This window comes from Lissotriton helveticus, chromosome 9 (genome assembly GCF_964261635.1).
Source record: "Lissotriton helveticus chromosome 9, aLisHel1.1, whole genome shotgun sequence".
In the NCBI taxonomy this organism is placed as follows: Eukaryota; Metazoa; Chordata; class Amphibia; order Caudata; family Salamandridae; genus Lissotriton; species Lissotriton helveticus.
Window position 1 is genome coordinate 444,513,536 of NC_136070.1, and position 16,206 is coordinate 444,529,741.

General features: G+C 52.0%; 1 protein-coding gene across 2 annotated transcripts in view; it reads left to right on the forward strand.

Moving 5' to 3' along the window:
* TDRD9 (tudor domain containing 9) overlaps nucleotides 1-16,206 on the forward strand; it is a 2,642,469-nt gene that overhangs the window by 1,821,320 nt on the left and 804,943 nt on the right. For both annotated transcript variants that reach the window (XM_078660267.1, XM_078660268.1), the window contains one exon: nucleotides 4,153-4,323. In XM_078660267.1, the coding sequence (XP_078516393.1) occupies nucleotides 4,153-4,323 (171 nt within the window). The remainder of the gene's footprint in view (nucleotides 1-4,152; nucleotides 4,324-16,206) is intronic.

Here is a 16,206-nt window from a genome sequence, read left to right on the forward strand (position 1 = left end):
TGGCAAGCTGCCAATAGGCTCTATGGCTGAGGCCACAGACAGCCTGGGAAAGCAAAAACTGGCTGCATGCTCGACTGGAGAAGAACAATGTCAGCCCAGATCTGCATGATTCCACATGATACCACCTAATGGTGCACAGGGATACTGCTTTGAAGTTTACTGATCCAGCTACACTCTTGGAGAATATTCTCAAGGTGAAGGATCCACAATTAAACAGAGATTCCCCCTTAAAGATGTAAATCCAAGATAAATAACTGGTTCTTTGAATTATTTAGTATGCAACATTCAGCAGGCAGATCGCTTGGTGCTAGTCCTAAGCTCCTTCCTGCGTGATGACGTTAGGTGGGTGTTTTCTACATACTTGTAGGTGCTCATATCTTAGTCTTTGATGATATGGGCCACAGGAGTCCTGTAGCTAATGAATGGCATTGGTGAGAGTGTTGGTCCCGGAGTGATGCTGCAGGTGTTGCTGTTGGTTTTTAGAGAACCTGCTCTGATGTTCACTATGGTTTTTCCACAAAACTGGCAGCAAGGAAGCATGACTTTGCTGGAGGGTTTCCACATTGCAGAACGGTTTCTAGAAGACCTGGTGGGGTGTTTAAACGGCAACCCCATCCATGATGGGCACTAATGGTTATGAAATTTGGTACTGTTGTTGGAGGTGGAACCCATGATCATAGCATGACGTAGCTGGACAAATCTAAAATCTAGACTACAGTCTAAATCTGTTTTTTGTTGTTTTTTTCCTATACAGTCCAGTCTTGTCAATTACCCTTTTCAGGTTTGGTCACCTGATAAACAGTTGTGGCTAGGTTCATTCTGTTATTATGTCGCTCTTTTGTCTGCAATAAGAGGTTAAAGAGTACACTTTAGAATGTGTCATAAACTACAATAGCATCACACATGTCCATCTCACTACCTGAGAATTGTCTTGGTCGCAGTCACCTGGGAGCTTGGATTTCTTTGTTTCACTCCATTCCCCCCCCACCCCCGCTATTTAATTTGACCAAGATATTAGTACTGTTAGTAGTTGATGGTTGAGATATGAGAGGGATAGCTGTGCCTTGGTGTGAGAAAGTGTGGATTATTATATGGTATGGTTGTGCGAACTTACTGTGTAATAAACTGACAACCCTGTCTTGGGTTCAATCAGGCTCAATTGTCATCCCTTAGCTCAACCCTGGATAATCGTGGCTTCGAGTAGTCCAGCTTAAACAAAAGAATAACTCTAAAGTATTGAAACCGCACAAAAACAATTGAATAAGAAAGAAACGGGACTTTCACAAAATCCAATACCAATTTATGATGTTAGACTTTATTTTTATGAATTTATAGACACCAAAGTGAACAAGATCCTCCAGAGGGTTGAAAAAACTCTAAATCACACATCTTTCACTCAACCGCAAACAAGTATTGATAAGTTCTTCAAAGAAAACTTGCATCAAAGTTGAATGCAGTCACTTCAGGTTACTTTGGGCTTCCAACTCTGTCAGGAGGACTAACCAGCTCTAACAGGAGAGTTACGACAACAAGAAGGTAGTCTCAGCCCAGTTCCAGCATCCCTGGCAAGTAGCCATAGGTTTCAGTGGTTTAGTCCTGATGCAAGGGCTAGAGGAAGCGGGAGATGCTTGAGGATGCTGTAGTTGATGCTCCAGTGGACTGGGATATTTCTGGGACTACTCCTCAGTCCATGAACATGATGGGGCGACTTTGGCCACAGAGATTGATGTTCCTCAACATCCAGATGGAGTCCAGCACTGAACCACTTGCCACTGATCTCCTGCTACAACGATACCAGGGGTTCCCTTCTCCTGATGATAGCTTGACCTCTAGCAACCAAACTGATCTCTGATGACTCCTCGTGTCCAGCAGACTTGGTAGCATCATCCTAAACTTTTGGGGCCCTTGTGCTGCTGCAGGATGTCAGTCAGTTGACACTTGGAGTCATCTGTTCTGTCTGGTACTTGGGGACCACTTTTCCTCGAGCCAGGCACAACAGGTATAGTCCTCTCTTCACTAGCCCAAGGAGCAGCTGCTGCAGTCCAATATTCGGTGCAGCCTCTCTTTGCTGGTTCCAGGGTGAGCAGGGCAGTCCTTCTTCTGTCCTCTCCAGTACAGAAGTACAGACATGATCTGTGGTATGGGGATCAGGGGTACCACTCTTATGCCTAGAAGCTGCCCTTATGGGCGGCAGCGGTTACTAACAATGGGGTACTTGTGTCCACCCGACCAGATGACCACTTCCAGTAAAGTGTGGCTTCTATTTATCACAGAATGCTGTGTTCTGCCCACTCTCAAGATGACAGCTCTTCCCTCTAAACTTATGGGGCAGGATAACCTACCACTGGAGTGTGGCTATCTCTGGGCAACACTTTCACGAGAAAACCAGTCTGATCACTGTCCATGAGACACCCCTGTCTACCTAAGCAAAGGAAAAACCCCTGTTCGCATGCGCTTGCTATTTGCCATTCAAACATTGCTTTCCCTTTTAAGCTCACCTTTTGGACTTGCACCCTGTATTGCCTTTGTGTCAGAAGGCTATAACATCTCCTTGCCGACAGGCCCTTGGTAGGCTTTCTGGGGAGTCGTTCACACTTCTCCCCTGAAGGCATGTTCTGCAGACAGTCCTTTGTGTGCCCTGGAAACCCTTGGCACAACAAAGTGGCAAATTACTGAAGTTGCACTTTGCCTACCAGTGACATTAAATTTGATTTAACCATCAAATCTGATTTCATGCATTGATTCTTTCAATACCTTGAAGTACCAACCTTAGTAGTCCCATTCAGAAGTTAAGAGAGTTAAGAGGTCAGCCTGGAACCTGCACTCAACAATGTGGCTACTAGCCTTTCAACAGTGCAAACAACAATATTGTTTTTTACTTGAGGACTTTGAAACATGAAGAATGTATTTCTTTCAGTTATGAGGCGCTACCGTATGGTCTTTTCTAGTTGTTACCATGTTCACTCACTACTCAAAGACGACCACCATCATTTCTTCTTTAGGTATCTTCTGTTGCCATCACATGTGTTAATCTATAAAAAACAGTTTGTAAAGTAGGTACCCCATTAAAAGCAGTAGATTCCTTTCCAGTCAAATCATGAGCTCTGGCAAATAATCAGTACATGGAGAGAGGTGATTGCAATGCATAGTTCATCCTGTTACTCCATCTCTTGTTTTAACCAGCATCCATCTTTTTTTGCTAGATGTAGTCACGCAGGGCTGGGGTTCAGTGACAACATTCAGCTGTCAATTGTCTCTTTTCTGTTGCTGTCTGCTATTTTTCACAGATGGAGCAAGTCCCAAAGGCTCAGTGGTAGATATTAAGCTGCTGTTCAACTGTTGCGTTCTTTACATTACATTGCACTGCTGTTGGAGTGCTGGTGGAGGAGAAGAGAAGAATCATTTAATTTTACCTCTACAATCATCTCTCCCAGTATATAGACAATTGATAATACCAAGTGATTTTTATAATTTTTTCTTGATCTCCATCAGTGCAGTACAATTCCAGAAGCCGAAGCCTACCAGGATTATCTCAGAGACCCGACTGCTTTGGAATAAGGGTTGCTCTAAACTACCTGCCCACCCACTTTAGCATCTTTATCTACAATTAATTTATATTTATGGAAAATAGATATCAACTCATTCCCGCTATTTGGTGAACTGCTTACCTATGGAGCCTGGGTTTAGATGCTCTGAAGAAATATCAACAGTGCCTCTCTGCTCGTTGTGGCTTTTACTGCTAACATATTCACTGAAGTTGTGGTTAATTTTCTGCAGTTGATCTCTTTACACAAGGCAGTTGATGCTTCAATGTTGGTCCCTGCGGAAACGTGCATGCTGATTCAAAATTGAGATACATAAGAGGTAAAGATGTTTTTCAGATTGACTGTCATTTTGCTTTTGATGAGGTGATCCGATAAGTTTAGTCAAGGTATCGTCATAGGCATAGGGTTTCCAATTAGGTGGCAATCAAACACTACCTTTTAGCTTTTCAGAAACACTATTTATTAGATTTTCTATCTACCCTTAAAAACGTATGGTATTTAGATATTTCAAGTGGATTTGTACAGCAAATATCTAGTGTTGGAAATGTTTGTTTTTTATACACAATTGCGTTTTAAGGCATTTTTCTTCTTTTGCATATTTTTACAGGGCCTTTGTGGAATTTTCACGCAACCCCACGGAGAGATTTAAAACACTTACTTCAGTTTATATGTCACTTAAAATGTCCCAACTAAGAATGCCTCTTCAGTTGAATGTCCATTCTGCAGAGGAAATCGAAGGAAAATTTGAAGAAACTGTGACTGTGCTAAGACAAGCAAGGTATTTAACATAGTTGCTGGATAAAAGGAGTGAAGTTTAATACTGTTTTTGTTTTTATGAATGGATGTCTTGTTGCTGAGTCTGTGAAATATTTATTTCTGATGGGTACTTCTAACAGCTGATTCCTCACTGTAGAATGATCCTCAAGTGCCAGTCTCAATCCGGAAAACGTTTCCATAGCAGTGTACTTGCTGGTCACTAGGTGGCCCAGGCGGCTCTGCTCCGACTCCACCCCACTCCAAAAGTGACAGATTGGAACCATGTATAAGTGCCACCCACCCTTACTTTCAACCCCTTCAGATGGAGATCCGCTCCCATTTTTGTCAGTTTTGCAACAACTTCTAACAACTTAACAGTGTGCCAGGCAACAATGTCCTCACCTTAAAAAACTGGTTCTAAGGCATGCCAAGTGTGCAGGAAGCAGATGTCAGCCACAGTCATGCACAAGGAGTGTCTTTGTGGTCTGGTCTTGGGACACAACTCTTAAGTCGTGTGACAATTCATGCCTTCATGCACACAAAGCGATCTTAGACCAGGAGGAGAAGCTGTATGTTGCTGAACACAGTAAGTTGCTGCTTTAACACCGGTCTTGCTCACACTCTAAGTCACAGGCTTGAACTCGGTGTTGAGCCTGCTTACGCGACATTCACCTTCACGCTTGAAGTACTCTGGTAAGTCAAAGGGCAAACATCACTTTCCAGAGAGAAGGTGCAAGGGCATCACAGTGTCAGTCACACTCCATTGGGGTCTATAGCTATGGAACAAATTCCTTAGCTGATCCCCAGGCTCCCCCGAATTTCCTGGGCCACCGTCTGCTTGCAGCAGATTGAGGCCATGAAGAAAGCCATGCTGCATATTTTCAGTGTGTTTCCAGCTCCCTCTGGCACGCCTTAGAGGCCTCATCCAGTTGTTACTGCTTGCAGGTCCAGAAGAGGCTGGAAAACGAAGGAATTTTCCTGGTGGTGAAGCCCCGGCAGGATCATTGATTGCCAGGGCGGATAAGCTCAGCCATCGTCACCTACTGGATCACGAGTGACAGTTATACCCAGAGGTGGCACAAGGTCTCTTACATGCATGGACAGAAACTTGGATTGATCTGTTCACCACTGCTGAGAACATGCAATTTCAGCAGTTTCCAAGGTGTCTCTCGCTCTGAGACGTGTTCCGCCTCAATTGGAACTCTAGACTCCAGTATGCCTTTCTACCAATACCACTCCTACACCAAGTTCTCAGGACCGAACAGGCCCAAGTCATCCTAGTGGCTTGGGAGGTCATCTGAGTGTGGTGGAAATCAGGGTACTCTGATCTCAGGTGGAGCATTGACTCCACATTAATCTGCTTGAGTTATATCCCATTGATCTGGCTAGGCTCGGGGTTGGTGCAGACTCACACGGACAACACCACTGCCATGTGGTACTGAAATAAGCAAGGCGGGGTTTGCTTCTATGTCAGGAAGTTATACACCTGTACATTTTCCTGATAGCGAACTACCTAGCAGCATCCCAGAAGGCCAGAGTGGGCGACCTCCGCAAGCTACATCTGGCAGATCATGAGCCATTTGCATCATGCGGTGGTGCAGGGCATCTTTCTTCAGTGGGGAGAACCCTGGCTAAATCTTTTCACTGCAGTGAAGAACACACAGTATCAAAAGCTTTGCATGTTGAAGTTTTTAAAAGAACCCTCAGGATATGCATTTCAGACGGCTCCTGTACACATTTCTGCCCTGTCTCCCCTACCCTGAGTTCTGCAGAAGATCTGGAACAACCAAGTACACATCATCCTTGTAGCTCTGGATTAGGTCTATATAGTGTGATACCAGGACCTTCTGAGTATGAGCATCTGTCCTCCGATTAGGCTGCCACTTTGCAAGAATCTCATGTAGCCATAACATAGCACCCGAATCTGCTCAATGTTTACCTGCATGCCTGGAGATTGAACGGCAGCACTTGACTGCATTTGGTCTGCTGCCTGAAGTGGTGGATTTCATCATTGACACCAGGCACGCTTCCCTGAACATTTCTGCCAGGCTATGGGACAACTTTGTGGTGTGGTATGGCGTCTGCAAAGCTGTCCCCTTAAAAGCACAGCTGTTGGACATCCTTTTGTTTGGTTTACCTTTAGCCCAGCAAGACCTTGAAGTGGGAACTATTAACGGATATTTGTCCACCCTTTCATCCTTTAAGCTTTTCTATGTCCTCCTTTATCAGCTTTTGTGATGAGATCTATTTAAGGTTTGACACACATGTTCCCTCCCAAACAGTTTGATTCTGATGGATACTTCTAACTGTAGAATCTGAAAGAGACACGTTAGTATTAGATTCCTTACCTTAGAATATCCCCAGGCGTCAGACTGGATCCGGAAACTTTTGCGTAGCAGTACCCTTGCGCGTCGGTAGGCGTCGTCTGCGGCTCCGCGTCCGTCGTCGTGGGCACCGTGATGACGTCGTCGGAGTACTTGGACGCCGCCTCCGCGTGCTGACGTCAGTTCTTCTTTTTTCCGCGCCAGCAAGCGCAGATCTGGAAAAAGCAGTAACCCTAGTCAGTTTTTGACTAACTTTTTTGATCACTTTTTGATTGTTTTCGAAGTCTCTCGACTCCGAACGGTGCCATAGGGATGCCCAGCTTCAAGCACTGTGACGATTGCGACCGCCTGATGTCGGTCACGGATCCTCACCGCGTGTGTTTGTCTTGTCTCGACAAGGCCTGCTCCGACTGCCGGGCCCTCTCTTCGAAAGCCAGGCGGGAGCGGTCCCGCAGGCGACTCGAACTCCGGCAGTCGGTCCCGCGCCGCGAGAGGTCCCGGTCCCACGGGAGGTCGAGGGACAGGTCGCGGGCTCGGAGCCACCACAGCTCCGAGAGTAGGCCGCACTCCTCCAGGTCGAAGTCGTCGTCAGGTAAGAGACACAAGAAGTCCAAGCGGCGTCATCGCTCTTCGGACTCCCCCCGACGCTCGCACGATGCGGCCGGGGGTTCGGGTGACACCACCCACGCGGCTCCGTCGGAGTCGCGGACGCCGCGTGCAGCTCCACACCCTCCGGTCCCTGGGCTGAACGCGTCGCAGGAGGAGATCGAGCGCTTCCTCATGGCCATGAGGAAACTCTCTCCTCCGGCGGGCTCCGCGGCGCCTTCGGGCCCAGCGGACCCGTCTGGGGCCCCTAGCGGGTCAGCAGCTCCGGCCCCGACGCCGTTGGGTGCTTCGGCCCCGACGGCGCCTTCGGGCCCGGCGCCGCAGGTCCCCACTATCCCGACGCCGCCGGCGCCTTCGGGACCGGCGCCGAGGGGTTCAGTTGTTCCTGCGCCTTCGGGCCCGGCGCCGCAGGACGTCGCTGGACCTCATTCGAGATCTGGTTCGTCGCCGGTGGATCTTACGACCTCCCCGGCGTCGGACCCTCAGGTGTCGCCTCCGGCGCCGTCCTCTGGCGGCGCCGTCCCCGGTTCCGCCTTCGTTCCTGTTCAGCCGTCAGGACGGCCCCGATGGGCGCCGCTCCAGACGCCATTGGGTGAGTTTCACTTTTATGAACAGGCCCCATTAGATGAGAACCCTGAATTTCAGGAGATGGGTGATGAAGAGAACTGGGAGGGGTCTGAGGACCCTCTGACCAGGGAGTGTCAGTCTCATGAGGACTGGACAGGAGACCTTGGGGATGCCAGTGGCCTGGACACTTCTCCAGACACTGGTTTTGTCTCCCCCACTACCGTGGCATCGGAGGAGGGGGCAACCTACAGTGTGGTGCTGATGAGGGCTGCCAATGCCTTGGGCCTTGAGCTCCCCGTCGCGGCCGTGAGGACTAATCTCCTCACTGAGGTCCTTAAACCGCAGTCAAGCTTGGCCGAGCCTCTGCTGCCCTTTAATGAGGCCTTGACCGACGTTCTTCTTGGCACTTGGTCCAAGCCCGCTACGGGTTCGCCCGTAGATAGGAACGTGGCCAGACGCCACCGCCCAGCCCCGGGCGACCCATGTTTCCTGTCCACCCACCCCACCCCCGAGAGTCTGGTCATCCAGGCCTCTAATTCCCAGACCGCATTCCCGTCCGCCCCGCCGAACAGGGAATCCAAGAGGTATGAGCAGTATGGGAAGAAGATATTCTCATCCCTTAGTCTGGGTCTGCGGTCTTCCAACACCGCATGCCTCTTGGGCCGCTATACCCACTCTTTGTGGGATACAGTCGCGGATGTGCTGCCAGAGTGCCCGTTGGAGGTACGGGCCAAGCTCGGCCAAGCCCTTGTGGAGGGCCGGGACGCAGCCAAGTATTCCATTAGGTGTGGGCTGGATACCACCGACTCGCTAGGCAGAGCGATGGCAACGACGGTGGCGGTCAGACGCCACGCCTGGCTGAGGTCCGCCAACTTTTCGGCAGATGTCCAGAACACACTCATGGACATGCCGTTCGATGGCCGTCGCCTCTTTGGCGACAAAGCAGACCATGCGCTCGAGCGCTTTAAGGACTCCAGGGATACGGCCAAGTCCTTGGGCCTCTCTGCCCCGCGCCAGCAATCGGCTGCTTATCACTCCTTTCGTGGCCACGGATGGGGTGCACCCACACGTGCCGCTAGCCACGCTCCGCAGGGCAATACCCAACGCGGTGGCGGCCGTGGTACCCGCCGTCCCGGCGGTAGGGGTCAAAGGCGAGGTCAGTCCACACCTTCCCCCGCAGCATCCGTCTCAAAACCCTCCTAGTCCGTGCTTTCAGGCCCATGTGACGCCAGTGGGGGGCAGAGTTCGCCATCACCACCTCCACTGGCGCACTGTCACTTCGGACAGGTGGGTGCTGCAGATCGTCCGAAGGGGCTACTCCCTCCCCTTCGAGGCGACTCCTCCAGCCATGCCACCGCAGAACCACCGTGTATCGGGGGATCACTTGCGACTTCTGCAGGAGGAAGTTACGGCCCTCTTGGCCAAGGGGGCCGTCGAGCGCGTTCCTGGGCCGGAAGTAGGGTGTGGTTGCTACTCCCACTACTTTCTGGTACCCAAGAAGGGCAAGGGGGGCCTACGCCCTATCTTGGATCTCCAGAACGTCAACGGCTTCCTCCGGAAGGAGAAGTTCAAAATGCTGACACTGGCTCATGTCTTGGCTGCCCTGGACCCAGGAGACTGGATGGTAGCGTTGGACTTGCAGGACGCTTATTTCCACATTCCCGTCCTGCCGGCCCACCGGCGCTACCTGCGGTTCATGGTTGGCCACGAGCACTTTCAGTTTACCTTGCTCCCCTTCGGCCTTACCAGCGCCCCACGGGTGTTCACAAAGGTGATGGCGGTGGTCGCAGCTCATCTGCGCAGGTTGGGGGTTTCAGTCTTTCCCTACCTCGACGACTGGCTGTTGAAGGCGGGCTCGCCCCAGACAGTCGTCAGCCACCTCCAGACTACGGCAGATCTCCTGCACCAGCTGGGGTTCTCCATCAATGTGCCAAAGTCACACCTGTGCCCCTCTCAGAGCTCCTCTTCATCAGCGCAGTTTCGGGTTTATCCACCGAACAGCGGGTCCGGTATATTCAGGCTCTGATTTCCATCTTTCAGCCGTTATCCCGGGTCTCGGTCAGGTTGACGCTGCAGCTTCTGGGGCTGATGGCCTCCTGCATCCTACTGGTGCATCACGCCAGGTGGCGGATGCGGGCTCTGCAGTGGGACCTGAAGTTTCAGTGGGCCCAGCATCAGGGCAACCTGTCCGACCACGTCCTGATCTCGGAGGGCACTGCGAGACAGCTGCAGTGGTGGCTCACGGACCGCGTTTGGGTCAGCGGCAGATCCCTCTCCCTTCCCCAACCGGAGCACATAGTTGTGACTGACGCGTCCCTCCAGGGCTGGGGAGGCCACATGGGAGAGGCGGAGATCAGAGGCCTCTGGTCTCCGGCGGAGGCCCAGCTCCACATCAACCTGTTGGAGTTGCGGGCGATTCGTCTAGCACTGAAGGCATTCCTCCCCTCTGTCCGGGGGAGTGTAGTGCAGGTGTTCACGGACAACACCACCGCCATGTGGTACTGCAACAAACAGGGCGGGGTGGGGTCGTGGACCCTTTGCCAGGAGGCTCTGTGCCTCTGGCTGTGGCTGGAACGCCAGGGCGTGACCCTGGTAGCTCAACACCTGGCAGGTTCTCTGAACGCCAGGGCGGACGAGCTCAGCCGTCGGTGCATGATGGATCACGAATGGCGTCTGAACTCGGACGTGGCGCAAGGCCTCTTTCAGCGATGGGGAGAGCCTTTGTTAGATCTCTTCGCCACCGAAGAGAACGCGCGATGTCATCAGTTCTGCGCGTTGGAATTTCCAAGGCGGCACTCGCTCGGAGACGCTTTTCGTCGCGAGTGGAGTTGCGGTCTGTTGTACGCCTTTCCGCCTATACCACTTCTGCCCAGAGTGCTGAAGAAGATCAGGCGCGACCGGGCCCAAGTCATCCTTGTGGCTCCGGACTGGGCTCGAAGGTACTGGTATCCCGAGCTACTCAGTATGTCAGTCGATCCCCCGGTTCGTCTGCCTCTTCAGGAGGACCTTCTGTCGCAGCAGCAGGGGACGGTCCTCCACCCGAACCTGTCCAGTCTCCACCTCCATGCTTGGAGATTGAGCGGCAACAGTTGAGGCCATTTGACTTGCCTCCTGAAGTCTGTAACGTCATTCTGGCAGCCAGGCGTCCCTCCACAAAGTCGGTATACGCCTGCAGGTGGAACAGATTTGTGGCATGGTGCACAGCAAAGCCTGTGGATCCTCTTGCTGCCTCTCTTTCAGAGGTTCTTCTCTTCCTTCTTTCTCTTGCCCAGCAGGGCTCTGCTCTGGGCACTATCAAGGGCTACCTTTCTGCCCTTTCAGCCTTTCTCAGGCTACCTGATCAGCCTTCTTTGTTCAAGTCCCCTATTGTAAACAGATTTCTTAAGGGCATCACACACCCGTTTCCTCCTGTTCCGTTTGTGATGCCCCAGTGGGACTTGAGCCTGGTTCTTACATTCCTGATGTGCGCTCCCTTTGAGCCACTTCACAACTGTCCTCTTCGTCTTCTGACTTTAAAGACGGCTTTCCTGGTTGCCATCACCTCTGCCAGGAGAGTGAGTGAGCTCCAGGCCCTTTCTTGTACTCCACCTTTCCTTTCTGTCCATCCGGACAAAGTGGTGCTCCGTACTAAACCTTCTTTCCTGCCCAAGGTTGTCACGGCCTTCCACATCGGGCAGTCTATCACCTTGCCAACCTTCTTTCCGCCACCGCATCCCTCTAAAGAGGAGGAGCGGCTCCACCGTCTGGACCCAAAACGTGCGCTCTCATTTTATTTGGATCGCACACGCCAGTTCCGGGTGGATGACCATCTCTTTGTTGGTTACGTGGGCGCTAAGAAGGGGAAAGCGGTGCACAAGAGGACCATCTCCCGGTGGATCATCTTGTGTATCCAGGCATGCTACTCTTTGGCTAGGAAGGAGCCCCCGGCTGGATTACGGGCTCATTCTACCCGAGCCACGGCGACTACCACTGCCTTGGGAAGGGGTGTGCCCTTACAAGACATCTGTCAGGCGGCTACGTGGGCATCGCTGCACACGTTTGCGAGACACTACTGCCTGGACAGCCAAGTCCGAAGTGATGGCTTCTTTGGCCGTTCCGTCCTCCAGGACTTTCTGGTGTGATTATTGGTTCGCAGACCCACCACCGGGGTTGGTATTGCTGGGGTATCTCTTCTAAGGTAAGGAATCTAATACTAACGTGTCTCTTTCAGATGCACAAGTTACTACTTGTGTAACGATATATCTGTAAGAGACATTAGTTAGTATTAGATTCCTTACCGACCCACCCATCCTCCCCGTTCTGCGAACCAATATCTAGGGTTAGGGTTGCCCCCTTTCAGGGCCCTAGTTTCAATGGCACCAGTGTTGGTTTTTACTATGGCTCTGCGTTTCTGGCGCGGAAAAGCTGTGTCTAAGAACTGACGTCAGCACGCGGAGGTGGCGTCTAAGTACTCCGACGACGTCATCACGGCGCCCACGACGGACGCGAAGCCGCAGACGACGCCTACCAACGCGCAAGGGTACTGCTACGCAAAAGTTTCCGGATCCAGTCTGACGCCTGGGGATATTCTAAGGTAAGGAATCTAATACTAACTAATGTCTCTCACAGATATATCGTTACACAAGTAGAACTTGTGCTTCCTCACCTTGTGACTATCCCCAGCCAATAATCTGGGTCCCGCTACTCAAAATTATCACTGGTAGGTGCCACACTGTAACTCTGTGCCAACTCTTTTCTGCCCCAGAAGTGATAAACTGAGTCACATATAAGACCCACCGATACATGCTGATGTGTGCTCCTTTCTGTACTCACCTTCAGACGCATATATATGAAGCTCTGCTCTATTCCTTCATTTCTTAAAGAGATTTGTTCTTCATTACATTTTTCTCCAAATCTATAGTGTGCAATGGAACAGGACACCTCCTAAAACAACAGTTTGAACCTAGAATGGACTGTTCCCCACACAGTGTGCCTCTGGTATTTGTATTTAGCACACAACTCAGACATGCAAAAACTGGTGCTAAATGACACCACTGGCCATCAGAAAATTCGAGGCAAAACTCGACGTGGTGAAACACCTCAAGACTCTCCATACAGGGCCTTCTCCCAATCAAAGTTGAGAGTGCAGAGTCGCTCCCTCTTCTGAATTCGTTCCCACACAGTCTTTCTTTGCAGTTGAAGCTCTCGGGTATGGCAAGTGGGACTGCAACCCTTTCTGACACTCTTGATCACCAGAGAAGGCGTCAGGGTGACACTGTGCCACTCGTACTCACTCCTATTCCCTCTTAAAGCTGATTCCAAACCTGCCCCCAATGCAACCTGAATTTCAACTGCGACATTTCAGCAGATCAAAGCCATTATGGTGACCATGCTATGCATCTTCTGTAAACGTTCAGCTCTGTCAGGTGCACCTTCTGGACCCAAGGATCCATAGGAGCCTCTAATCCGTTTATCGCCAGAGAATCTTTCTTCTGCGTAGTCTGTGCCCCCCCTCAAACTTGTGTAGGGCAGTGGTCAACGGCGGACTCCAGTGGCCGCACCTCTTTGCTCTGTTCCCATTGCAAATCGTTACTAATATGTTCATGAACGGTGGGCACTGACTGCTCCTGCCGTTGTGAGGTGCAAACTGCCAAGCAGATAATCTGAAATTTGGAAAAAGTGGAGCGGTGCACCACCCAGATTCTCTGTTTTAAGTAACAATGCGTAGTCAAGTTCCTTTGGTGCAAAGATAAGTTCTTTATTCAAATATTCAAAAGTTGTGGGGGGCGTGGCCAAGGCGGCAATGGGGGCGTGGCCAAGGCGGCAATGCAGTGAGACGTGCTCCGGAGGAGCTCCCGCTGCACGCCGCTATTATAGGCGATTTTGACACAGCGAGGAGTGCCTGTGACCCTAGACCTCAGGCGGCGGTCATTCGCAATGACGCGCTCCAACAAAGGCAACAAGGCTGAATCGTCAGCAGCCCCCAAGGACAACACTGTTGTAGCGATGTGAGGAAAGACTGGGGCGACTGCAGGCGGGGACGGGCCGTCGCGAGCTCTTGAGGAGTCCCCGCCGGTCACTCAGGCGTTTATGTCCACCTTCATGTCCGAATTGAAATCGGAGATTGGGTCGCTGCGAACTGAAGTGCACACGTGTGTGAAGGAGATGTGGAAGGAGGTCACGGAGCTTGGAGACCGTGTGGACGGGTTGGAGCGGACGATGGATGCGCGCACAGAGGATCAGGAACACCTATGGCAACGCCTGGTGGCCCTTGAAGAGCAGAACATTGAGCTTCAAGTGAAGCAGGAGGACCTTGAGAACAGGGGCTGCCGCAACAACCTCCGTATCCGGGGAATTCCTCTTGGGGAAGAGGGGGAAGACGCCATGGGATACGTGACGCAGCTCCTCCATGAGATCTGGGGGGACGAAAAGGCTTCTCCACCGGCACTGGATCGGGCGCACCGAGTGTCCGCCCCGGCGGGCAGATCGGGACTCCTACCAGACATACTAACGCGGGTCCATTTCTTCACAGAGAAAGAGGCAATCTGGAAGGCCGCACGGGATAAACCGGACCTACAATACAGAGGCCACGAAATTCAGATCTTTCAGGACCTGGAGCCCAACACCCTGAAGAGGAGACGAGGGTTCCGACCAGTGACTGAGAAGTTGCGCAGTATGGGCATTGCGTACCAATGGGGTCACCCGTTCGCTCTGATATTCCAGTGGGAATCCAAGCGGAGAGTCATACGGACCTACACAGAAGCGGCGCAACTCATACGACTGCAGACGACTCCGCCAGCGAGCCCGTCACCGTCTCATAGGCGGGAGAGGAAGGCCGCAGCACCCTCGTGGACTACTGTGCGCCGACAGCATCGCCCGCCGTCCAACGGTGAGCGGTCGCCCTCACAGGCCAAGCAAGATATCATTGCTCATATCCGATCCTTGAAGGGGACAAAGAGGGGCATGGTGAGCGCTCCCCGACACCTTGACTGGTGACATGCTAGCGCTCCACTTTTTCCAGTACTGGGGCTCTACTCCTGGGCCTCGTGCCATCTCACATTACACCCTGGCTCCTGAGGTGCAGGGCGGGGTGCATGTGGGAGCTCCTCGAATACAGGATTTCTAAGACTGTCACGACCCCCCCTCTTCGACTGTCCTTCAGGGAGTTACATCCCAGAGAACGTCCAAACCTATGGGTGTAGGATGCTCTGTACCGGGGACAGAACAGTGAGGCCCTGTAGGCCGCAATTGTTGTTTCTTGCTGGGTGGCCTTCCTGGCTGCTCTTTGCTTTCTCTCCTGTTCTACTTCCTACTATCCTATGCTCTCTCTTCTCTCTCTTTACTGGAGGGTGCGGGGTGGAAACGTCGGTTGATGGGCTGGGGTGGGGTGCTGCGGATGCATGGCTATCGAGCGCGTGAAACACGCGGGATGTATGCTGTGCGATTGTGGCCGGGTGACGCCCAGAATCAGATATGGCAGTGAATGCTCCTAGTCCTTTGAAGGTCCTGACGCTTAACGTGAAGGGCCTTAACTCACCTAATAAGCGTAAGCAGGTTTGGCATTATCTTTTAAGGCAACATCCTGACATCATTTTTCTTCAAGAAAGGCACCTCATACAGGCTGATACTGTGCGCATGGCTCACCCTAAATATCCACTTCAGTTTTGGGCTACCGCTGACACCAAGACGGCGGGAGTGGCAATATTATGCAGGGCTGGTATCAGGCAGGGGGGCGGCAGGCCCCACCGGGATGGCGATGGACGATTTCTTCGTGTGGAGGTGGAAATTGGGCGCCGTCACATCACGCTGTGCAATGTATATGCCCCTAATCAGGCGCAGGACCGTTACCTTCGAGACCTCCTAGGGGGGCAGATACCGCAGACCGGCTCATCCCTTATTGTGGGCGGGGACCTCAATTTGGTATGGAATCCTAAGGTAGACCGGAGTGAGAACTTCTCCAGTGGCACAGGAGCAAAGTCGGCGACTCTGCGCAAGCAGCTGACAGACCTTGGGCTGTTTGACGCCTGGCGGTACTTTTCCCCGGATAAGCGAGGGTACTCATACTATTCGCATGTCCATAGATCCTACTCTCGCATCGACTACTTGTTTGTTACTAGGGATCTCCTCTGTGACACGATGGAGGTCGACATGTCCGATATCTCCCTCTCTGATCACTCTCACGTTGAGCTATTGCTACAGGATCCGGCGGCATGCCCTGGCCGGGAACGGCGGTGGTACCTCCCGCCGAGCATTCGGAGGGACTCGGAGGCTGTGGAAGACATTAGGGGAGCCATTGTCTCCTACTTTGAGGACAACGACCTCCCTGAAACACCCTTCCCGGTGGTTTGGGACGCCTTCAAGGCTACCATACGGGGCCATATCACCTCCCTCGCGATTGCGAGGGCACGTGACGCGCGCGCACTGGAAGA